Raw genomic sequence first — 24,382 nt, forward strand, 5'->3', positions numbered from 1 at the left:
AAGTCTTGTTGGCTATTGTTCATTCTATAAGCATGCATCTTTTGTACACATGTACATCACATGCACGGAGGCATGTGAGCAAAATGTGTGCTTATGTAGGCATGTGCATACATGGTCAACTTTGGTTTGCGTTCCCGTCATAGCGAGGTTCAATGGTCATTTTTTCATCTTCCTTGGAAAGACTTGGTCTTGTTGTAGCTTTCTATGGACGCCACATTGAGCACATAGGGGCAAGAAGCTGTGTTAATGTGCCATTGATGGTGGTGGACCAGAAGGCCAATGCCAACTTTTCTACCCTTATTTCGAGACATGTCTCATGAGGACTCTCTCACTCTCTTGAGATAGTTTCCTACGACGTTAAAAATTCTCTTCTTCTTCTTCTCTTGGGATAGTTTCCTACAACGTTAAAACAATCTTCTTCTTCTTCTTCTCTCTCTCTCTCTCTCTCTCTCTCTCTCTGTGCTACTAGTTTACTACACATGCATGCATCTACTAGGGGAAAAAAGCTCTAACAAGCTTGCACTTCAATTATAAATTACTGCAGTTTGTATTTGAAGACCTATTTCAAGGCACATTAAGAAATTTTAAAATCTACTTTGATTTTACTCTCTCTCTCTCTCTCTCTCTCTCTCTCTCTCTCTCTCTCTCTGTGGTCTTTAATAGCAAGGCCAATCTTTGAAATACTAAGCGGATTGAGACATTGCCATGTGAGCGTTGAGTCATCGTTGATCAAAAGCAATGAAGCAAACATAAAATGTGTGAGCTTTAAAGAAGTTGGCATGTATGTGCAATGAAACTCAAATATCCTTGCATGCACATGGGCATGGAGTCCAAATTATCGGGCTTATTCATGGCCCGCTCTTGCTCTATTGCTTCCTGGACTGCACCACTTGACAAATGCGATCAGGTATCCAATTGCTCGTGGCAAGTCTTGAAAATCAATGATGCCTAGACCCCCTCCAATATACGCAAATTATTGATTCAGAGTAGAGCTGGAAGCATTGGGTAGGCTTGAAGGATTGGTGACCGCAACCTTCATCGCCACAAGATTCACTTAACCAGCATTGTGTCTTATTATCTCAAAGCTAGCAAAGTACAAATAAATATAAAGCTTACCAATCCTCTTGCCGATAACCACACTAACCTTGCCATTTATTAGAGCAAAGAGTACAATACCTAGATAATAGGCCCGAATTAGAATGCAATGATTTTTATCTAGGTATTGTACTCTTACTCTAATGAATGGCAAGGTTATGGTGGGTTTTGGCAGGAGGATTGGTAAGCTTTATACTTATTTATACTTTGCCAGATCTGAGATTGTAAGACACAATGCTAGTCAAGTGAATCTTGTGGCGATGGTGGTTTATTATTAAATGCAGTAGCTAATGGTTGGTCAAATATATTGAACTGCATCATTGACACTTCAAAACTACTCTCTATTTTTGTAGTATTGTGATACCTTGGAGCATCCTTTTTATCGATTTGTACAGGACCCAAAAGGAGAAATCTCCAAAGTGCGTGTGTGTGTGTGTGTGTGTGTGTGTGTTTTGTTTGCAGTACAATGGCAAGAAATGTTGCTGATGAAAAGGGCATTATTCCAAAAAAAAAATCAGATACTTTAGCTACTATGATGCAAATTGCAAGGAACCGGGTGGATGCATGAATAGGTGGACCAAAAACCTTGTCCCGGACAGAGGTTTTATAACCGGTACATAAAACCATCTCTATTAGTTCAATTCGATATATTCTTTTGAACAGCTTTTTAATTAACTATAGAATTTCCACAGCTTTTTGTTAAATATAGAAGATGGCTCTGTACCTCTTAACTATGCACGTCAGCCAGCTCTTTACACCATTACTATTTCCACGTCTCTTTTTCAAATATAGAAGACGGCTATGTAGCTCTTAACTATGCCCGTCAGCCAGCTCTTTGTCTTCCCACTCTCTTGTTTCCTTGTCTCTTTCTAACTCTCTGTGTAGGAGCACAGATTGCTGTTTTACTTTGTAGGCCTATCACACATCTATTGTTGTCATATACTGCTCTTGCTCTCTGTAGGCCTATCACCTCGCTCAATCTCTCCCTCTCCAGCATGGAGCAAGAATCTCACACTGTATGTGACTGCTCTCAGCCTCACTGTGAACTGTGTGCTAGGTATGCTGTTGATGTGGTCAAGGAATATCATGCTAGGAGAAAGAGGGAGCAGCGTGCTAAGAACAAGCTTGAGCAGGTAGCACGTAAGGAAGATAATGATCAAAATGGTGCTGATGATACAAAGCGTCAAAGACTTTGCAATGACCTTGTTATGCTCTTCAATCGGCGTACAAAGGCCCTCGATGTTGCATCACGCTCAGATATTTTGTGCAAGTTTGTCAATCATCCTTCTCTTGGAGACCTTGAAATGCCCAGGGCACAAACAACCTTCGTTGAAGCCATACGCAACACAATAGATGCAATCAAATTACCCAAGAGCGGACAGGAGCTCTTTCTTAAAAGGTTCATCAGCACAATGCTTATGAATGTTGAATGTACATCTACCTCAAAAGTGAATGTTTCAGCTGCATCTAAGTTGCTAAATTTGCACAAGAGGAACTTCATAGCTGCAAAGAATCGGTTGAGGGCAGCAAGTGATGGCAATTTTCCAATCTCTTTGTGTGCTCGATAGCCCATGGATCGTGGTTTCATAACACCTGATGAGAAAGAGTTGATCTTCTCTTTTTGGATGTCTAACACTCGTGTTTCACCCAATAAGAAGGATATGTACAGAAAGCGTATTGGAAGAAATTCATATGTCAAACATCCTGTGCATCTTCTTGAACATTCTCAGGTAATAACTTGCTTCACTATATCCATTTTTGTTTTTTAATATTTGCATTCATGACTATATTCACTATAATTGGGTTGATAAGAGTAGATATGAAATCGGATATAAAGGAAGTTATAAATGGAAATAAGGGGAATCTGTATTTGGTCCTAGACTAAGAGTAGATAAATATTGGATGTGAAGGAGAATATAAATGGAAACATAGTTTTTATCATACGCGTATGTTTGCTAAAACATACGTTTTGCAGACGCATACTTTCACACGCGTATGATATGTATAAACTGGTTAGGTAAAAAACTGGTTTACATAACCAGTAAAAATCTTTTAACCCTTATTTCTCACTGGTATACATTATGGTTAAGTGTTCACATGTACTGTTTGTCATGTTAGATAGGTAAAAAACATATCTGTTTGAAAGGAAAATACTGGTTTACATATCCAGTAAATTTTTTTTAACACTTATTTCTCACTGGTATACATTGTGATTAAGTGCTCACATGTACTGGTTAGGTAAATAACATACCGGTTTTAAATGAAAAGACTGGTTTACATCAGCAGTCAGAACATTTGAACTGGTTGACACTTATATACCACGGGTACGTACCAAGGACATGTGCTCATTTTTTTTAACACATTTTTCTCACTGGTATACATCGTGGTTAAGTGCTCACATGTATTGGTTAGGTAAATAACATAGCGGTTTTAAATGAAAAGACTGGTTTACATCAGTAGTAAGAACATTTGAACTGGTCACTGGAACGTACCAAGGACACGTGTTAATTTTTTTTAGCACTTATTTCTCACTGGTATACATCGTGGTTAAGTGCTCAAATATACTGGTTAGGTAAATAACATACCGGTTTTAAATGAAAAGACTGGTTTACATCAGCAGTCAGAACATTTGAACTGGTTGACACTTATATACCACTGGTACGTACCAAGGACATGTGTTCATTTTTTTTAACACATTTTTCTCACTGGTATACATCGTGGTTAAGTGCTCACATGTACTGGTTAGGTAAATAACATAGCGGTTTTAAATGAAAAGACTGGTTTACATGAGCAGTAAGAACATTTGAATTGGTTGACACTTATATACCACTGGTACGTACCAAGGACATGTGTTAATTTTTTTAAAAACTTATTTCTCACTGGTATATATCGTGGTTAAGTGCTCACATGTACTGGTTAGGTAAATAACATATCGGTTTTAAACGAAAAGACCGGTTTACATCAGCAGTCAGAACATTTGAACTGATTGACACTTATATACCACTGGTACGTACCAAGGACATGTGTTCATTTTTTTAACCCTTATTTTTCACTGGTACACATCATGGGTAAGTGCTCACATGTACTGGTTAGGTAAATAACATAGCGGTTTTAAATAAAAAGACTGGTTTACATCAGCAGTAGGAACATTTGAACTGATTGACAATTATATACCACTGGTACGTACCAAGGATATGTGTTCATTTTTTTAACACTTATTTCTCACTGGTATACATCGTGGTTAAGTGCTCACATGTACTGGTTAGGTAAATAACATACCGGTTTTAAATGAAAAGACTGGTTTACATCAGCAGTCAGAACATTTGAACTGGCTGACACTTATATACCACTGGTACGTACCAAGGACATGTGTTCATATATACTGGTTTACCTAACCAATTAAGTGAAAAAACATAGTGGTTTGAAATAAAAATACTGGTTTATAGTAATGTAACAGTTTTTCTCAAAGATAATAAAAACCTGCAGTTTTCTTCAATGTTCTTTAACCATATATGTCTTTCATTGTAGGTGGAGCTCTTTCTCAACTTCAAAGAACAATACCCTGAAATTGTAATAAGGCAACGGGCGTTTGAGTACATGAAGCCATATTTTGTGCGAAAATTGAGAGACCGATATACTTGCTGCTGCATTTCACATGTTCAAATGTCCTTCCTAAAGGATGCCATAAATAACATGCGAAGTTCTATATTCGGTATGCATGGAAAAGCTTGCCAATGTCAATGCAACATATGCAAAGACAATGGTGGATGCAAGGCACCAAAAAACCCTATCAAAAGTGTAACAGCCTTATTGGACTCTATACTGTGTCCAAAATCAGATACGTCCACCTTCCATGCCCTTGCCTGCTTGAGTGGTCAATGTAAAAGGTGTGGCTCGGATAAGTTAGACTTTTGTGCTGCAGAGGCTGCATTTATTGCTAAAAAGATTGTGGTGAAGATTTTTGAGGACCTAGAAGTAGGAACTGCGCATGACGGTCTGAAGAAGAAAAGGAAAGTCTTGTCGCATAAGGAAATATCATGCCACGATCTCTTAGTCATGTTCAAAGACCATCTTAAGAAATACATAATGCATAATTTTGTGTATAGATGGCAAGCAGAACAATATAAGGAATGTATACAAAGCTTTCCAGAAGATGTTGTTGTGTCAGTTGTTGACTTTGCTGAAAATTATAGTTTCAAAGAACAAAATGAGATTCAATCCATGCACTGGTATTCAAATCAAGTAACTATTTTTGTGCACATAACATATTTCCGAATTGTAGGTAACGACATCACCCTAGATCAGTATTATTTCTTTTGTATTAAGCCTTCAATAATTTCTGATTTTTATATTATGCAAGTGACATCCACAAGACAATTCACTTCTTTATTTCAGATGATAAGCAACATGACAGACATTTTGTTCAACACTGTTTTCTGAAACATGCGGAATGGCTAAAGCAATTTGGTCTAAACATAAGGTGTCATTGGGTATGGTCTGATGGAGCAGCTTCACAATTCAAAGCAAGAAGACCATTCTATTTCCTTGCCAGGTATACCATGTTCTAACAAACATTATCTGAAGGTGGTTTTACTATAGAGACCTATAATATTGGCATTAATATTATAATACGTGTTTTTTTTTGGGTAATTTTATCGTGCCAAGAGTATATTAATCTTTTTCTATCCACTGAATAAATTGCAAATACAATGTTTTTACGGGATGGAAAATGTCTTGGAACTTTTTTGGATCTGGCCATGGTAAGGGAGAACACGACGGTGCGGGAGCATTGATAAAAAGGTCTTTAACTCAATACCAATTGCAGCCAAACTGCCCAAAGATAGACTGTGCTGCAGATGTTGTGGCATTATTGAGACGGACCTTGTCAGATGGTGCTACAGCCACCTATGCATCCCATGCCCGTTATGTAAGCAGGATTTTTTGGGAGATTGAATTGGGAGATGTCGAAAGGGGAAAAATTGGGATGCGATGGCTGTAAAAAATACCCGCTCAATGCACTCTGTTTCTGCATATTCATAGCATGATACAACTGCTTTGAGATCACGTTCACTGTCTTGTTTCTGTAGTGCATGTAAACAGGAAAAGTGGAGGAGATGTGTGAGCAAGTCACACGTTCCTTTCTGGACATACCTTATTTTGGAGCCTACAGAAGAAGGGGAAGACAATGATGACGAAATAAATGAGGATACAGCGTATGAAGGACACTATGACACCCTCAGTCAAGCTCTTATTGTTGGTGATAATTTTGTTGTTCCCGCACCAAATGACAATGAAGAAAAAGTGGATTTCTATATAGTGAAATGCACTGCAGCGATTCAGGAGTTTCATTCCGACGCTGAAGATGACTGGGGCAATATCATTGGGCGAGGATCCTATGCTATCAAAGGGTTTTACTATCGTATGATAAATGAGCAGACCTATGAGCTTTTGGACAAAAAGCTCATAGGCCAGAGGTGTTCATATATTCACATCTTGTTCGGGAAATCAAAATCCCCATGATACCACATCCCAACAACTCAAAACTATATACAATATCACTTGATGTCAGTGAGTCTATCTACAATAGTATGCAATAGTATGCCTTTTGAGCTGTAACCATCTTAAGAAATGCATAATGCATAATTTTGTGTATATCTGCCTTTAACTGTAAATTGAACTGTCTCCCTCTCCCTCTCCCTCTCTCTCTCTCTCTCTCTCTCTCTCTCTCTCTCTCTCTCTCTCTCTCTCTCTCTCTCTCTCTCTCTCTCTGTCACTTCTCAGTATCATTTCGGTATCATACCAGTCACTTCTCAGTATCATACCGGTATCATACCAGTCAATTCCCAGTATCATATCGGTATGATACGGTATCATACCAGTCATTTTCCAGTATCATACCAATATCATACATTCCCTCTCTCTCTCTCTCTCTTCTCAATATCATACCAGTCACTTCTGAGTATCATACCGGTATCATACCAGTCACTCCTCAGTATGATACCGGTATTATACAAGTCCCTCTGTGTGTGTGTGTGTGTGTGTGTGTGTCATTTCTCAGTATCATACCAGTCACTTCTCAGTATCATACCGGTGTCATACCAGTAACTCCTCAGTATCATACCGGTATCATACCAGTCCCTCTCCCTCCCTCCCTGTGTGTGTGTGTGTGTGTGTGTGTGTGTGTGTGTGTGTCACTTCTTAGTATCATACCGGTATCATAACAATCTCTCTCTCTCTCTCTCTCTCTCTCTCTCTCTCTCTCTCTCTCTGTGTCACTTCTCAGTATCATACCGGTATCATATTAGTCACTTCACAGTATCATACCGGTATCATACCAATCACTTCTGAGTATAAGTCTGTGTGTGTGTGTGTGTGTGTGTGTGTGTGTCACTTCTCAATATCATACCGGTCACTTCTCAGTATCATATCGGTATCATACCTGTCACTTCAAAGAATCATACCGGTATCATAAAAGTCACTTATTTCTATCCGACTCTCTCTCTCTCTCTCTCTATCTCTCTCTCTCTCTCTCTCTCTCTCTCTCTCTCTCTCTCTCTCTCTCTCTCTTTTATTTGCAAGATACGTCAAATATAGAATACAACGTATTTCCGTGCAACTTGCTTGTAAATGTATTATACATGAATTTTGTTACATTTATTGACAAGAAGGCTAAGTAATTCTCCATTTACATCCATCGACAAAAGTCGCCCACTTCGCAGACTTTATGAAGCTTTCTTTTTATAAAAAAAATTATGTTCCTTTCTTCTTGAAAAATTCAATCCGCCATTTCCAATAAAAACGACGCACAAATTACAGTCCTCTTTGTATACTCAATTCTGTCCTTAGAGTACAACCAGTGTGCCCGTCTGCACAAATTACAGTCCTCTTTGTATACTCAATTCTATCCTTAGAGTACAACCAGTGTGCCAGCCAGTTTATGACAGTGGTTGACAGAAAACAGGCGCGCACTTCTTTAGATTGCTTTTCTAGCTTGGGAAAAACAAGAAATGACCCCAATGGATTAAACATTAGCTTATATCCAGAATCATCAAAGATAAGTGTGTCAGGTGGTAGGTCACAAAAATTTTCGAGATTCTTGTGGAACACCGGTTTATCTGTCGCGCCCAATTTAAAAGGGGCCCTTGTGCACTGCGCCTGACTTACCACTCTATTGAATCTTTTGTGGTGGTCAGGGAACACTGTCGCTAGCGTGCGTTTGAGCTTCTCAAACTCGTAGCAGCTCCATATCCACACTTCGAACCATCTGAAACAAAAATTCAGAAACACTTCTACAACGGGCCTTACCCAAAACTGTGTATCGCCTTCAACAACATACCGCATTTCTGGCCAATGGGGCAATTCTTCACCATATTTTCCATCAAAATTCTTGAGCAGTAATCCATTAAGGTCCAAAATGAGAACCCTACGCTGGACGCTCAACGGAGGTGGTGGCCTTGGCCATATTAGTGGGATTCTTTTAATTAGTCTATACCATAGAGGAAACACGAGCACTGCAGGAGACAACACGCAATTCCATATTGCACGAATGTCAGCCCTGCCATTCTGCTTGTTAGCCCTGAACCTATCTGCAAGGCGCCATTCTTCAACTGAAAACATATCTGCAGATGCAAAATTACACAAGACTCAAATTTAAATATGCAATTAGGACATATCTATAGATTGAAATCATACAATAAAAATACACAATGTTCAAAAATTAGGCACAAGATGAAAGAGACGTCGAATGGGAAAGAAAGTTATATTAATTTCAGAAGTGGTTACATAAAAAGAAACATAAGGGGGGCAAACTATAATCTTTTGCAGGCTCTGGGTTTAGGGTCAGAACTTGTTCCAGAACTTGTGCCAGAACTTGTGCCGGTATTCTGCATCTCCTTAGTGTCTTCTATGTCCATCTCCTCTTCTGGCTGCCCTTGGGTCTCTTCCTCCTCCTTGCTTTTTTGCTCCATTTCAGGCTTCTCATCTCCAGTCTTCTCAAATTTTTTTCTTTTTGCCTTTCTTATATGCTGAGCAAGGGTCTCCTCGGGACTTCCCTCCAGTCTGACATCTACACGACCATCAGCTTTAGAACGCTCTGCAACAAAAGATCACTTATTAGAGCCATAATCAATGAAAAAACTTCTAAAGCTGTGCAGCAAAAGATCACTTATTAGAGCCATAATCAATGAAATAACTTACTCTTGCCACGTTGGCCTCGTTTTCTCGGGGTCTTTGATCTTGTCACCCGCACGCCAGTGTCTAGCAACACATCGTCTTCCTCATTCTGGGTTTTCCCCTCAGCACCAGTCATACTCTGCTCCTTTACCTCAAAGTTTTGTTCTTCTTCTTTTGTTTCTGAAACAGGTTTCTCAGTATAACCAGGGACAGTTTCATCAAGCAATACCTCCACAGGTGTCTTGTATGCAGGCGTCACTGCATCGTTCCATGTGTCTTTACCGGCAGTAGTTCTGAAGCAGCTTGACTATGAAAAAACATCAGAGAAGACAAAAATCAAACACCTGAAAAAACATCAGAGAAGACAAAAATCAACCACCTGATTACCCATTGAAACAATTTTCTCACCTGTTTTTGGGCATGGTTCAACTGGCTTCTTCTTTAGAAGGGATTGGTCTTCTGCAGAAATAACTCCGGGGCAATCCTTAAGCATGCACTTTCCTTTCTCAGCCAAGTGAGCATAGCAGAATGCATGGTATGCACGTGAACAAGGCAATAGAACAACATGGCTTGAGCGATTGTGATCATGAATTTTTACACCACAAGCATTGCACACATCAATGAGAACAACACTATGTCCAGGAGCTGAAACTCGTGCAGGCAAGACTATGGTTTCAGGTAGCATTGGTTGACTAATCATGTCTGTCACAAATGTGACATAGAGACCAAAGGTTTCCTCACGGTCCAAGCATTTGGATAATTCTTCCTATAGGCAAGAGACCTCTGTTATCCGACAATGTCAAACATGTATAAAATCGGTATGAATTCTTGACAATCGGTATAATGATGTTATCATACCGGTATGATTACATCCTACCGGTATGATGTTATCCCACCGGTATAATGTTATTATACTGGATAGTATAACATCATACCGGTAGGATAACATCCGGTAACATCATACCGGTAGGATACCATTATACCGGAAAGATAACATCAAACCGGCTGGATTTTATCATACCGGTTGGATCTAACCATACCGGTAGGATGTTATCATACTAGTAGGATTATATCCTAAATCCTACCGGTAAGATGTAATCATACCGGTAGGATGTAATCATACCAGTAGGGTATAATCCTACCGGTATGCTAATATCCTACCGGTATTGTCATCTACCCTTACCGAATATGATATAATCCTACTGGTATGAAAAATCATACCGTATGGTACTTTGCAGGTATTATACTACAATCAGATGGAGTTAAAACCATACCTGTGCCTGATGTAGGGTGGCTTTTGCTTAGTCAAATTTTTCTTGGAGGCTGTCAAGCAAGCCTGTTGGTACATTGGCATCGTCAGGGAAGTGCATTCGGATGGTGTCAAGGGCACCCTCGCAACGGTGTACATCAGCAACAGATTTGACCACTGAATCTCAACAAGAATTTATTGCAAGGAAGTGGATACTTCAACACTAAACGCAGACTGAGTAGTCGCAAAAATCCCACTTCCGACTAGTGTACTTCCGGATGGGGTATTTACTAAGAAGATGACAGAGCCACTTGGGGTTCCTGTGGATACTTGGGAAGTCTCTAACTTCCATTGTTCTCTTTTCGTATCTAAGTGACCTTCATTGGTCACATTCTTCACCACCTCAGATGCAAACTCAGCCCACTTTACCGGACCTGTGCATACGAAATAAACATATCCGCGTGCAAACTTGACTCCCAGAAGATAGTTTGGTGGTTTGGATTGGTACACCTGCTTGTAGAGCTGGTAGAGTTCCTTGTAGTGATCCGGCCATGCTGTTTTTACCGGCATTTTTTTCTCCTTCACTGGAAGACACGTGAAAACTTTCATTTAGTCGGATATGGACACATCTACATCTGTCAACTTCCTAACATCTTTCCCCTCAAGACTTAACCCATATTCCCTGTGAAAATCCTCCTTTGTCGTGGAGAATGCCTTTAATGACACCTCCACATCCTTGGGGTGAACAAAGCGGCTGATTTTGGGAGGAGGCTGTAACTTCTGTCTCTGAGAGGAATAAATCCATATTCATTACTCAATGTATCCACACCTCAGTACTCTACTACACATACAGGCCCGCTGTACACAACACAGAGAGAGACAGAGAGAGGTGACATACCTTCATGGGAGAATGTCAGGTCTTTGTGGGGGAGACCTGTCAAGTTGCATTCCTTGGGCTCTTTCTTAGGTTGCTATCTATAGCGAAGGATAAGTAGCGTGCACAGGGGGCTGTAGAGTGAGCTGAGAAAGATGCAGAAGGAGAAAGGCACAAAGATACAGAGAAGTCACAGTCATGAAAACATTCGACTGAACATTCGTTCTATTGTGGACTCCACACGTGTTTTTGAATCCTCCACATGATTTTTAAGATTTTGTATCCTCCACACGATTATTTAATTCAAACAATTCTTGCCCATAACACCAGTTTCATACCCCCTAAATTTTAAGCCTCCAAAAGAAACTTTCAACCGATTAAAACCAGGCCACCTATTCATGCATCCACCCAACCTCAAACATAGAACATATTCGTGGGGTTTGATTTCCTTAGATGGCTTGTTATACCACGTTATAATGTCTTGCATGGGTGATAAACATGTCTAGGAACGTCATCTAGGGTAGTGTGGAAACAATGCAATTTGAACTCGGCTTCAAATTTATGTCGGGAGATTGGAATAGATGCAAGTAACATTAAACTTAATATTCAAGTTTCTTGTTTCTTAGGTTACCTTGATTGGCAAGCAACTTTAACACTAGAAAAGCCTTTTTGAGTGCTTTCAATATGTCAATCATAGCAACCCTTTAAAAATGTATGTTTGCAATTTCGAATATGTCAATCATAGCAACCCCTAAAAAATGTATCTTTGCAATTTTGAGCCCAAAATGTGGTTTGTTGGCCGACCTTATCTCGCCGGGAAGAGTCACCTTAAGAGTCGGCTGCCTCCACCTACAAGGTTTCGGTATGTGTGTTGTAATTTTAAAGTTATAGGTCTCCCCAATCTCGGGAAAATGAAAAGCCTTTCAAAACATCCGAAGCGCATAAGTGAAGGGTGAGTTTAGGAAATGAAAAGACATGAAAATGGAAAGCCAAAAGATTTTTTTGTTCCATATAAAGTTGTAGGTAACTCTCTCTCTCTCTCTCTCTCTCTCTCTCGTAAAAGGGGTGTGAAATCGTACTCATGGAGAGTACCAACACAAAATTGTAGTGAAAAAAATAAGTGCATACATACGTAGTAAACTAGCCTCGTGATTATTTGACACCTCCCTCGTTAGCCTAGACCAATGGTCCCTATTAATTGGGGGCAGTGGGATTGGTTTTGCACCATCGGATGGAAGATTAATTTCCAAGTGATCACAATTAAAGTGAACCCCAAGTACACTCAATGTGAACATCAAGTGACCGCCAAGTGATCCCTGTGAGAATTTCAATCGAGATGTGATCACCTTGTGAACCCACCTATTTCAAAGTGATCCCTAAGTGTACACCACCCCGTTATTTTTGCAAATGATTTTACATTCTCACCTCATTTCAAGTCACTCACGATAGTTTAATGAAAGAGCCTCAACGTCAAGTGTGGTAGGTGGTGGGTTCAAGTCACGGGGGCTCAACACGGCCGAAATATTTTTATTCTTGAGAATAAATAGACGGCCCACATCTTCCAAAGATCGTGGACTGTCGATCCCACTTGACAAGGGGGTGTCAAACAGTCCCGAGGGTAAACTAGTAGAGCTGGGCCAACAGGATGAGGCTAGAAATGAAGAGCAACTAAGCCCTTTTGTTGCAACACCTTCTCTACCTTGTGCAAATCCTTTCACTACTGCAGCCATCTCAGAATTTCCCTCCTGGTGCACTACATAAGATGTAAGCTCAATGATTTTTACTAAAATGCTCTTGAGTTCAAGACTCAGATAGATCTCCGAGGTTTCTTGGGATTTTTCCTACGATGTTAAAATCTCTCTCTCTCTCTCTCACACACACACACACACGCACACGCACACGCACACGCACACGCACACGCACACGCACACGCACACGCACACACACACACACACACACACACACACACACACACACACACACACACAAACAAGTTAATTAACTACACGTTGATGGGCTAGAAGAGCCGCAAAGTAAAAATCGTATCAATCGTCGTGAAATTTGACATCTTGATGGAAACTCGATTGCACTATCAATTTTTCTTCCAAGCTAGCTTTACCTTGTCCTATAGTTGTCCTAGTTGTCCTAGAAACTATAAGTTTGGATGCTTCTAAAACAAGTTGCTAAATATTTCAGTCTATTGATTACCAAAAGTTGAGTAGAATCACATGTTCTCAATGTCAAGCATTTGGTTGCTTTTGATTGTTGCAAATCTTGGTTGCTACCGTGTACAAAAAAGCAAGAACTTGTTCTATTTGTTGCAAATCTTGGTTGCTATCGTGTACAAAAAAAGCAAGAACTTGTTCTATTTGTTGCAATCATAGGGACAATGCTGATTTGTTTCTTTGTTGGTGGTGGTCTTCTCTTCTTTGAGAGTTTGCAAAAAGCATGCTAGGCTAACCAAGTAAAGGAAAAATTGGGCAAGCGCCTATACCCAATGTGGGCTTTACATGATGACACATGTTCTTGTGTCAAAGGGCATTTAGAATGTTTTGTAAGGCATTGATATACGTCCGCCTTCTGTGGATACAAGCTCTACTGAGGATGTTGTAGGTTCCGACAGGTCTATTGCTACTAGAGTTCATTTGCTTACGAATGAGCGATCTTGTTAGGATGTTAGAAATGTGTAACCTCATGCATTGATTGCATGATCTGTGACGCACACTATTACTACTCACATTAGCTCATCAAAATCAGCCAGACAGGCTGGGAACAATGGCTCATGGGAGATTAAAAAACATTAGAAGAGCACCGAGCCAATCATTCCAAAATGACCTTCTCTCGAGTAGTGAGAGAGATTATCAAAGAATATAGTGATTCAATAACTAGGATAAAATGTGCTATCCTATTGGCCCTATAAGACATCTTAGAGGTTATTTTGGTGCAATTATTCCAAGATGCTGTTTCTTGTATGGTGCATGCAAAGTGGATCACTTTAAAAACACATAATTAGCCCTTTCCATCAACTTGCAAACCGAAGGTTGCATCCATAAGAATTATATTATTCCCATGCAACCTCTCTTTTGAGAATTGTAATATTTTCATATAATATGAATGAATTGATTTCTACCATGCAATTGTAAAATTAGTTTTTTACATTGTGTTTTTAAAGTAATTGTACATCTTAAGTTGTTTAATTTAAGTACTGACCCGCGATCACGTAGTCTGGGTAGCTAGGAGATATCACCTGGCGAAATTTTGTCAAAACGGGGCCATGGGGGCCTAATACCAAGGGTCTTTACAATATCTTCAGAGTTTGTCACCCTTTGACCTAGGTTTAAGGCACAATGGGATAGGATTGACCTACGATGCTTTCTTGTAAAGGCATATAGGGTGGCCTTGCAATCCAATAATATACATTTTTATGCATTAAGAGTAAAGGAATCTTCAGTAAGGACGACACTTAATGCTTTGCACTTGAGTAGCTCTGCAGAACTGTGTGTGAGCAACTTAAAAAATGGATGGTCCTAAGTGGCTCAGGTAATGCCACAAAGAGATATCCATAACAATGAACACATTGCGAGAGAATCTCCAATTTGCATTGTGAACTTATCAACATGGTATGTGGCTTGTGGAACATTTCAAAGCTCATTAACACTAATTGTAAGAAAAGAGTAGACAATCATTGAGGTGTAAGAAGTTTACTTTAGTATCCTCGTTCATTTCTTCAAGAGCTTTCCTTGTAAGGTCAATGCTAGAGCAATCATCTCCACCCATTGGGATCAGTGGTTGGTGTATAGGTGGAAAGCACTTTTTGGCACACTTTCATAGAAGGAGACACATGATTTTATCCACTAGAGTGATTTGCCACCGTTTGAACAAAAAAAAAAATAATTTCATTGGGAGGTAAAAGAGTCTTGCCGGGAGACTTTGGTCTTCAAAATCAATTTCAAATTTGGCCGACTCTGCCTTTCCACTTGGATCCTTCATGCCAGCATAGATAGCAAGCACTGAGAGCAACTCATCTTCTCTGAGTCCAAGTGATGTAGCAATCTTGTCAAGGAATAAAAATTGATGACCATCCACATCCACTGCATGAAAAGTGAGTAATTGGAGGTCATGCCCACTTCATCTCCCTCTATCATCCGATATTCCTCCTCATTGGAGCTAGGCTATTGTAAGAGGACGAGTGCCATGGATGCTTCCATCTGCTCAGTAATTTCTTTGGAAACCTTATTTAACTCTTCACCATAATGGTTACAAGGGGTTTATTTCTTTGATTTTCCCTTCTCCATGCCCTCGAGCATTAGTAAAACCAAACCAATGTCCCAAGCTATGAATTACGTACTTATACACCCCATGCCCAAGTCTATGAGATCATCCTTGTTCTCTATCCTAGAGTCTTGTTTGATGAGCCCTTTAACAAACCTCATTAGGCAAAAGCTAAAGTTTTTGTCAGTTGCATATAGAGGTGTTTGAGGAAATGCAACCAGACCGTGTTGGATCCCTCAAACACAATGGTATATTCTTCCATGTGATGCTCCATGGACTCAAGAAAGCTTTGGAAGGCCTTTGCATGGAGGTTGGCAGTGGCGTGCATGTTGATAGAGACTTCGAACACACTCACAAGGTCATGTGCTTGATCTGCACCCTAACATCCAACTTATTCTTGCACTATTACATATCTCCATCATGAAGGCGACACAATGTTCTTCATTTCACTAAAATATATGTGGTACAAAAATTTGGCAATGTTAGTATTGGATGGGTCATCCAATAGCTCCACAAGCTCCTTTGTCTTGAAGATGTGTTGTAGTAGAGTACGTACGTTCCCGGGGGATTCACTCTCTATAGAAAATAACATGCCACCTATGAGCAGAGAGTCTTGGAAAACCCCCTATTTATGACTCATGTGAAGTAAAAATGAACCCCCTTTCTATACTTATACGACATGTAGCTACTAAAACTATTATTCCCCTAAATTATTTATAAGGTTTTGGTATAATTTCTCACCTTCAAGTTAAAAAAAGCCAAATTTGATACCATACAAGTTACAATTTTAAAGTCAATACCTTAATCATATTGGCTTGCATTCTCTTTATAGGGGCAGGCAACGGGGTAACCAATGTAATTCACTAGCAATAATTGGCTTCTTCACTATAAAAAAACCATGATCTATATATCCATATGTGGGTGAAAGCATGTTAACGTGTCACACTTTTTCATGTCCCGGACAATGTTAACTAGTACAATTTGGACATATGCTAACTAGTACAATAACATGAGCTACATCTCCAAGGTCTATGACATATGATATATCAATAAAAAGCTTTTGAAACAAGGCATCCAAATATACAACCTCCGACAAATTTTGATATAAGTTGTAGAAAATTTAGTGGACGCCCAACTTTTTTAAAATGTGCTAACTTGAAAATGCTAACTAGCACAAAAAGCGTGACACGTTAACATGCTTTCACGCATGTATGTTATTAATCTCTGCCACTACCCCCAAATACCCCTTATTCCCCCCTTGAAGTATATATCGCAACCCCACTCCCTTATGTTTTATGAACGAAGGAGAAATTATTAGGGGCCTACCCCTAACTTATACGCTTATCTAAACTCCCAAAGAACCCCCTTTCATTGCACTTACATGGTACGATAAGTTTCTCTTGGTGAATCCCCCGGGAATACGTTCTGATGCTTGAGCATCGGAATTGATTTTCATTATTATTTGAGCCAGATGCTTGCAGGTTATAATAAAGTTTCAATAGCCTGCAAAATTTATAGAATACATGTCAAAAGCATGCACCCTTGTCCTTACCTAGTTTGATGGATACATTTCTTTTGAGATCTACCACCTGAAGATAGCATGGCCAACGCTTTTCTCTTGCATTTATAAACGTGGAAGCCAAGTGGAATGTGTGTGAGATGATCAATTCGATGTCGCATATTACATGCAATGTGCTATAGTTGAACATAGTTGTCCAATCGCCGCTCTTGCTCTAATTTTTGTTTGAGCTTTTCCATTTCCTTGTTGAGCTGCTTGGTCTTCTCATTGGCTTCCTCTTGGAATTGCTGAATGTCCTTGACACTCTTACAACAAAGAGTATGCAACAAAGAGTCGCTTTCTTGCTTCCATTTTATCAAAGAACATAGAATAAAATCTCCTGCAATAGCCAAATAGGCATTCTCTTCCATCACCTACAAAACGCAATAGCTCAATTACATTTTGAAATGATGGTGATGCATTGGTTAGAGGATTGCTGTGGTAAATATAACCATCAACCCATAAATTGATTGTTTTGTATCCAATGAGCTGTAGCTGATCTCCAACATTGGAATTGGATGTGCCAATTCGCATGGTTACATATTATTTCTCCAAATCAGCAGTTGGGCAATATCATTTTGGCCTCTTAATAATGTCTTGAAACAAAAGTGTATTGAATGGCAGTTTGAGTTAGCTTGATCAAGCTAATTAAAGAGAGAAGGTGTAATTGTGATTTATCAATGGAGCAACTACAAGTAGAGGATGTTGGCTATGGAGGAAAGAGATAGAGAGAAATCAGAGATATGAGATTTGGATGATGTTGTGGAGGGAAGAAAGGGAGGGAATGCTAGTTAGTGTCTTTTGAAATGGATATACTAGAGAGAGAAATATTATTGCACATAGGTAGAACCATTGCTCTAAATTGGAGGTGGAGATGGAGAAGCATGAGGAGAGGGGGGGCGGGGAGAGAGAGAGAGAGAGAGAGAGAGAGAGAGAGAGAGAGAGAGAGAGAGGGAAAGAGTGAGAAGATTTGGAACTTTAGATTTTCACTTTTTGACAGAACTCAGACAAAGGATAGGTCTTTAAGTTCTCATGGGATGGTTTCCTACGACGTTAAAATTCTCTTCTTCTTCTTCTTCTTCTTCTTCAATGATTGGGAGAGGGAAGTGCCTTCAAACCCTAATAATTAAACTCAAACCTAACACTATAACCTAAACCTAAACCTAAGGCGCTAACCCTAATAATTTAACCTAAACATGTTAAGATGGTCAAATTAAAGCTGTATCAAGATCACACTCTAACACTAACATTTACAACACCTACGACAAGCCACAACTTAAAAGTACATCATAAATTTTAAATAAAACTGCATATAAATTTTTTTATAAACTAATCAAAGTTGAAATTACTCAATAAATTTTTTTAAAAATATTTTTGATTGTTGCCAAATTTCAATATGTTTGTTTGTGAATGATAACATTTAGTCAAAATTTAAAAAGAACGAATTTAATATATAATTTATTTTTTTTCTTTGAAAATGTATGTGTGCATGCGTGCATAGTGTGTTTAATTATGTGTGAATATATGTGCTTTTGTATTTATGTACGTGTTTATGTCTATGTGTGTGTGTGTGTGTGTGTGTGTGTATGCAAGAAAAGAAAAGAATATGGCACTCACATGCAACCTATGTGAGCACAATGCGTTTGAGTGCTGCCAAACCTGGGGGAAAAAAACACACACACACAATGTCACACACACGCAAAAACGTAATAATCTACCATGAATCTCGAACAAAATCTTACCTTCTTGTTGCAAGGGAGTGTGTGAGTGGATATCTTGAGCCAGGTGAGCCCAACACTAGCAGATCTAAGGAGAAGAGTAGAGACTAGTACAGAGTAAGAGGAGAAGAGGCAAAAATGGAGCGAAAACACAAAAAAGAAGTTGCAAGTTCTATTTTGTAGGCGGTGTCGCTATAGGCGTTGATATGGGTGTCGATATCAACATCAATATTTAAAAATTTTACTTTTAAAAAAATTGGGTTTCCCTCCAGTTTTAGCAATGCATATACCTATGCCCACCAACGACATCACTAATTTGGCGTCGGTAATGGAGTGATTTCTTGTAGTGGGGCTATCCTGACCAACAAAAACTTGGTGAAAGTACAATGAGCAAAGCATGTAATGATCTTATCAGATCATGTATTGGACAATAAGATAGTTTTGGATAACAAGAAGTCTTGAGGGTTGATACAAATCTAGAATAGTTGATCTCCATTTCTACCATTTAAGGGGCTTTTGTACGTCCTTCACATCACATTGATCTGCATCTTTAACTTGACCTTTGATTTCCTTCATAACATAAATGAAGCTAAGAGAGATTGGAACAGTAGAAGAGGAATGTGTTAACTCAAAGCATGCTTTATTCCTCTTAGACCAAATTTGCCACAAGTAGGCTCCTCTCAGACATGTAAAGAGAGGGGCATCCATATACTAGCATGCGCATTCACCTAGAAGTAAATTTCTCCAAGAGACTTGAGAATGACCTGTAGCACTAACTTTTTGCAGTTCTTCTATACACTCGACATTATGTCTACAATTGAAAAAAGTGTGATGAATAGTTTCTTCTTGCAAGCTACATCTATAATAGATACCATTGGAAACACAAGCGAGAATGTTTATGTAGTATGGACGCAGAAGAAGGGGGGCGGGAGGGGTCATTGTGATAAGTTCAAAGCACAATACAATTGAGGACAAATTAAAGTGGGCCAAGCTCTTGATCAAAATCTATTGAATGGAGGCTCTTGAACGTCTCGTGTACGGACACACACACACACACACACACACACACACACACACACACACACACACACACACAAGTATATAGATGCTCTGTAAGAAATCAAAAGATGTGATATAGAAGCATGTAAAATAGACAAAGAGTTTTCCAAAAGAGAGGGAGGGGGGAAGAGGGGGGGGGGGGTGTCATTGTGATAAGTTCAAAGCACAATACAATTGAGGACAAAATGAAGTGGCCCAAGCTCTTGATCAAAATCTGTTGAATGGAGGCTCTTGAACGTCTCGTGTGCGGAGAGAGACACACACACACAGCCCAACAACATATACAAAAGTATATAGATGCTCTGTAAGAAATCAAAAGATGTAATATAGAGGCATGTAAAATAGACAAAAGAGTTGAGAGAGAGAGAGAGAGAGAGAGAGAGAGGAATATGGGAGGTCTTGAGTTTAAAACTTTACCAATATATATTTGAGGCCTATTTAACACGGGCCCTTCGAAGACTATAAATAGAACTGAGATAGCCTGGCCGATATTTGATGGTGCGCAGGTCGTGAGTCGGTTGACGAGCCATGTGGTGTGAACCTACAACCCCTCTTGTAGAAATGTAGGGATTCGCCTTCGTCGTCAAGCACGACTTGTTTGAGCCATTTTTGGCGAATGGTCTTTGCACTTTTGACCTTGAAACTCTCTTTCCAGTTAATGGAAAATTAGCACTCACTAATCACTCACGATTAATCTTCCTCTATTAGCATGTAAGGCTTAATTAGCACACATTACGCAGACATTGATGAACCCAATCCATGCACCCTCGTACATGAGCTTAAGTGAAGATTGAAATTATTGCGCTGAGATCAAATTGCTTAATTATGAGTTTTATATGCCCACTAATCGAAAGCCAAATTCAATCTACACTCTACAATCAACAGAGTGTTGTACACCATACCTGCAGATTGCAACCACCATTAATGATGCATTGGATTGTGTCAAGATATTGAAAAAATCTGAATTTATGGTATAAATGCAATATCACAAGGATTACATATAATCACTTGACCAACCCACCAGTAATTGTTCTGCATAGTCTAGAGTTAATTACACTTTAATCTGTGAAATTATAACAAATCAAGGATGATTAATCAATCATCTCTCTCTCTCTCTCTTTCTCTCTCTCTCTCTCTCTCTCTCTCTCTCTCTCTCTCTCTCATGCAACCAAAGTGCAGAGGGGAGCAAGGTCCCATGAATTCCACATGGCAGCTTCCTGTTGGCTCTGAGCATCTGAGTTATTACTGCTTATGCTACTAGTTGTAGTGCCATTAATTGTGGTGTCAGAGCGCATGTTGTCCGATGGGGAACTTGATCTAGCGGGCATTGATGATTGTGCAATCATTAAAGCTCCACTGACTACATTTGCATCTGTTGCTGTCGATTCGTCACCATTGGAAATTGACAAGGATGACCCTGACAATGGTTTCCACGGTGATGAATGGATGTAAGAAGGGGAAGTACTCAAAAAATTGAATGAAGAAGTGGCAGTAACATTCCCTGCTAAAACATTATTATTGCTGCCAACCCCGGACTTGGACATGGAATTTTGCTTCATTAGCATCTCATGCACCCCCGTCAATGTGTAGAGGGAAGTCGACGCCCTCCGCTCGAATTGCAATCTCTTCATCTCCAAGTCGGCATTCGCACTCGCATGTAATCCCACCTTGTCATCTTTATCATGACCATTATTGTTGCCCATATTGCTGCTGCTACTGCTGCTGCTATGATTGCTCGCGTCATTGCTGCGATTATTAGTGTAATCATGATTGCTCTCTGCTAATTCAAGCTTCCCTGAAAGCTCACTTATCAGTGGAAAATCATCCACATGCATGAGGCTTGTACCAGCTAGAGAAGAGTCCACATTGAAATCTGCGAACGGTAAGCCCTTGTTGTGATCAAATGAAGGTGCTATGCTTTTCGTGTGATCGGACGAATCCAATATGATGTCGTCATTGAATCCCAGCAATGCATTCATGAAGCTGCCTGAACCCCTGTAGTTATGGTGGTAATGACTGCTCTTCATTGAATGCTGATCGTGCGTCAAATCGTCGATATCTTCTGCATTGATGAGGTGCTTGTCTCTTGCAAAAATTTGGCTATGGTCATCCATTTCCATCTCCTGATCAGCACTCTCATGTAGATTTGTGCTGCTTAGAATCTGCCCAGATAAAAGGCTCATGTAATCAAATGCCAGATGCTCGGATGAATGGAAGGCATTGCTGTCACTCATCGTCATAACCTGGCAATCATCATCGAAATGGTGTGATATTCTAGGCATGTATTTCATTAGAAAGTCAGTTTGGGGAGAGGAAGGATCGGAGTCGGAAGACTCAGATTCAAGTTTGGAATATGGTCTCCATGATGGAGGACTGTCATTGGCCGGCTTGCGAGCTTCCGAAATCCATGATTGGACAACCCTAGGTTGAGCTTCAGCATCATGAGAGTGGAGATGTTGCAAGGAATATCCATGGTTCAGCAATGATTTCCTGTGTGAAAAGTTTTGAAGGCTTTGTTGATGTTTGTGATGAAGGAAATGACTGTTTAAGCTCTGCTTTGCTGTCGGGCCCGAGAACGGGTGACTGAGGAAACGATTCGGGAAATGTCTACCCCCTTGGAGGCCTTGGCTAGAGCCCCTGAAAGGAGGAGGCAGTAATGGATTGATGTGGGATGATGCTACAATCCCTGGGCTGCTTGGATTAGGCTGCATAGCCGGCGCCTGCATGGTGGCGGCCGATATATTTGGCAGCTCTGGGGACCCTGGAGCGCTGCTGCTCTGGCTGCGGCGTGTTCGAAGCAAATGGGCGAGACGTGAAGCGAGTGGCGAAGAGGAAGGGGATGAAGATGACGGAGAGGGAAGGAAATTGGTGCGGGTATTGGAGCCACGCAGCAGGCAGGCTGCTTCATCGTAGGCGCGTGCCGCCTCCTCGGCGGTGTCGAACGTGCCGAGCCACATGCGGATCTTCTGTGTGGTATCCTTGATTTCTGCGACCCAACGCCCCGAGGGCCGCTGGCGAACACCAAGAAACTTCTTTCTTCTCATTCTCAGCTTTCCTGGCACTGCACTAGCTATCTCCGGCGCTGGTGCAGGATTGATATCCGTGCCGGCATTTACATCGGCATTGCTGTATGGATCGGGGCTATGTCCATCAGCGCCTTTGACATCTCCATCCATTTTGCTACTGCTTGACTTGACCTCCACTTGCTCTCCAGTACTGCTGTGATTGATTTCATGATTGGCTGCACTTGAGCTTCCATCACTGCAGCTTTCCTCATTGTTTATACCAAGGTCATGATTCAGCTTGGGATCTGCATCATCCCTGCTCTCCTCCTGGCTTTCACACTTGGCCACATCATTCTCTGCATTAGAAGATCTGAGAGAGTAGTAGTGCTTGCCATTGATGGACGTAGCAGTAGAGCAGGAGGAGGTAGCTGTTGAAGCATTAATGGCAAGCTGGTGATGGGAAGCCATATAATGAGTGTGAGAGAGAAGAGCACTCAATGCATACTCAGAAGCCCGAACCCATGCATGCCATTAAGCATCTCTATCGCGCTCTGTCTAGACTCTCAGTCTCTCTCTCGCGACGTAGAAGACATCACTCACGCCCACAATCTCTATAAATACTCTTGATTAATCCCTTAATGATTATCGCCACACTCTCCTAATCCCCCTTGCTCGTTCCTTTGCTTAGGAGTTGGATCCAATTAGTCTTCTAGCTAAACACCAAAGAAAACCGCGTTTGTATGTGTGTGTGTGTGTGTGTGTGAGAGAGAGAGAGAGAGAGAGAGAGAGAGACCCATTCCTTGTTATCATCTCTTGCTAGACACTTCCAAATATAATCTTCCAACCAACTATAGTTATTTGAAGAACCTTGATTATTAAACTTTGTTGTAAAATAGAATATTCCTTAACAAGATTTTTGTATTATCCTTGAACAAGCTAGTGGGTCCACCCCCAAATTGGGGCTGATATTCCCATGAAAAGCATCATAGAATTGTATTGAAATTTGGGGCAACATGGTCTTCACCTAGTCACACTCTAAAGGTTGTGTGGGTGCCAAGTTCAATTCCTCTCATTGGGTGTGTGTGTGTGTGTGTGTGTGGAGAGAGAGAGAGAGAGAGAGAGAGAGAGAGAGAGAGAGAGAGAGCTAATACCGTAGGAACAATCCCACAAGACCTCATAGTTCTATGCGACGAGTTTTGAACTCAAGTGCTATTACTCAAGAGGGGAATGGATAACCAATCTACCACAAGTGGGTGATAGAAAGGTTATTCCATTTTCTTGGTCTTAGTCTTTTTTCCGCTGTGGGAACAATATCAATAGATCTCATGGTTCTTTTAAACGAGTCTTGAACTCAACACACACACACACACACACACACAC

At 40.3% G+C, this 24,382-nt stretch overlaps 1 protein-coding gene across 1 annotated transcript; it reads right to left on the reverse strand.

Moving 5' to 3' along the window:
* Window positions 1–20,958: 20,958 nt before the first annotated feature.
* LOC147427897 (uncharacterized) lies at window positions 20,959–23,762 on the reverse strand. The gene has a single exon (XM_086497026.1). The coding sequence runs from the start codon at window positions 23,468–23,470 to the stop codon at window positions 21,158–21,160; it is 2,313 nt and encodes a 770-aa protein (XP_086353152.1). The 5' UTR covers window positions 23,471–23,762; the 3' UTR covers window positions 20,959–21,157.
* Window positions 23,763–24,382: the final 620 nt, after the last annotated feature.

Source organism: Adiantum capillus-veneris, chromosome 23 (genome assembly GCF_014529385.1).
Source record: "Adiantum capillus-veneris isolate H3 chromosome 23, ASM1452938v2, whole genome shotgun sequence".
Taxonomy (NCBI): Eukaryota; Viridiplantae; Streptophyta; class Polypodiopsida; order Polypodiales; family Pteridaceae; genus Adiantum; species Adiantum capillus-veneris.

Excerpts from the sequence above, each read along its gene's own strand:
- LOC147427897 (XM_086497026.1), bottom strand. The coding sequence starts at position 23,470 with ATGGCTTCCCATCACCAGCTTGCCATTAATGCTTCAACAGCTACCTCC.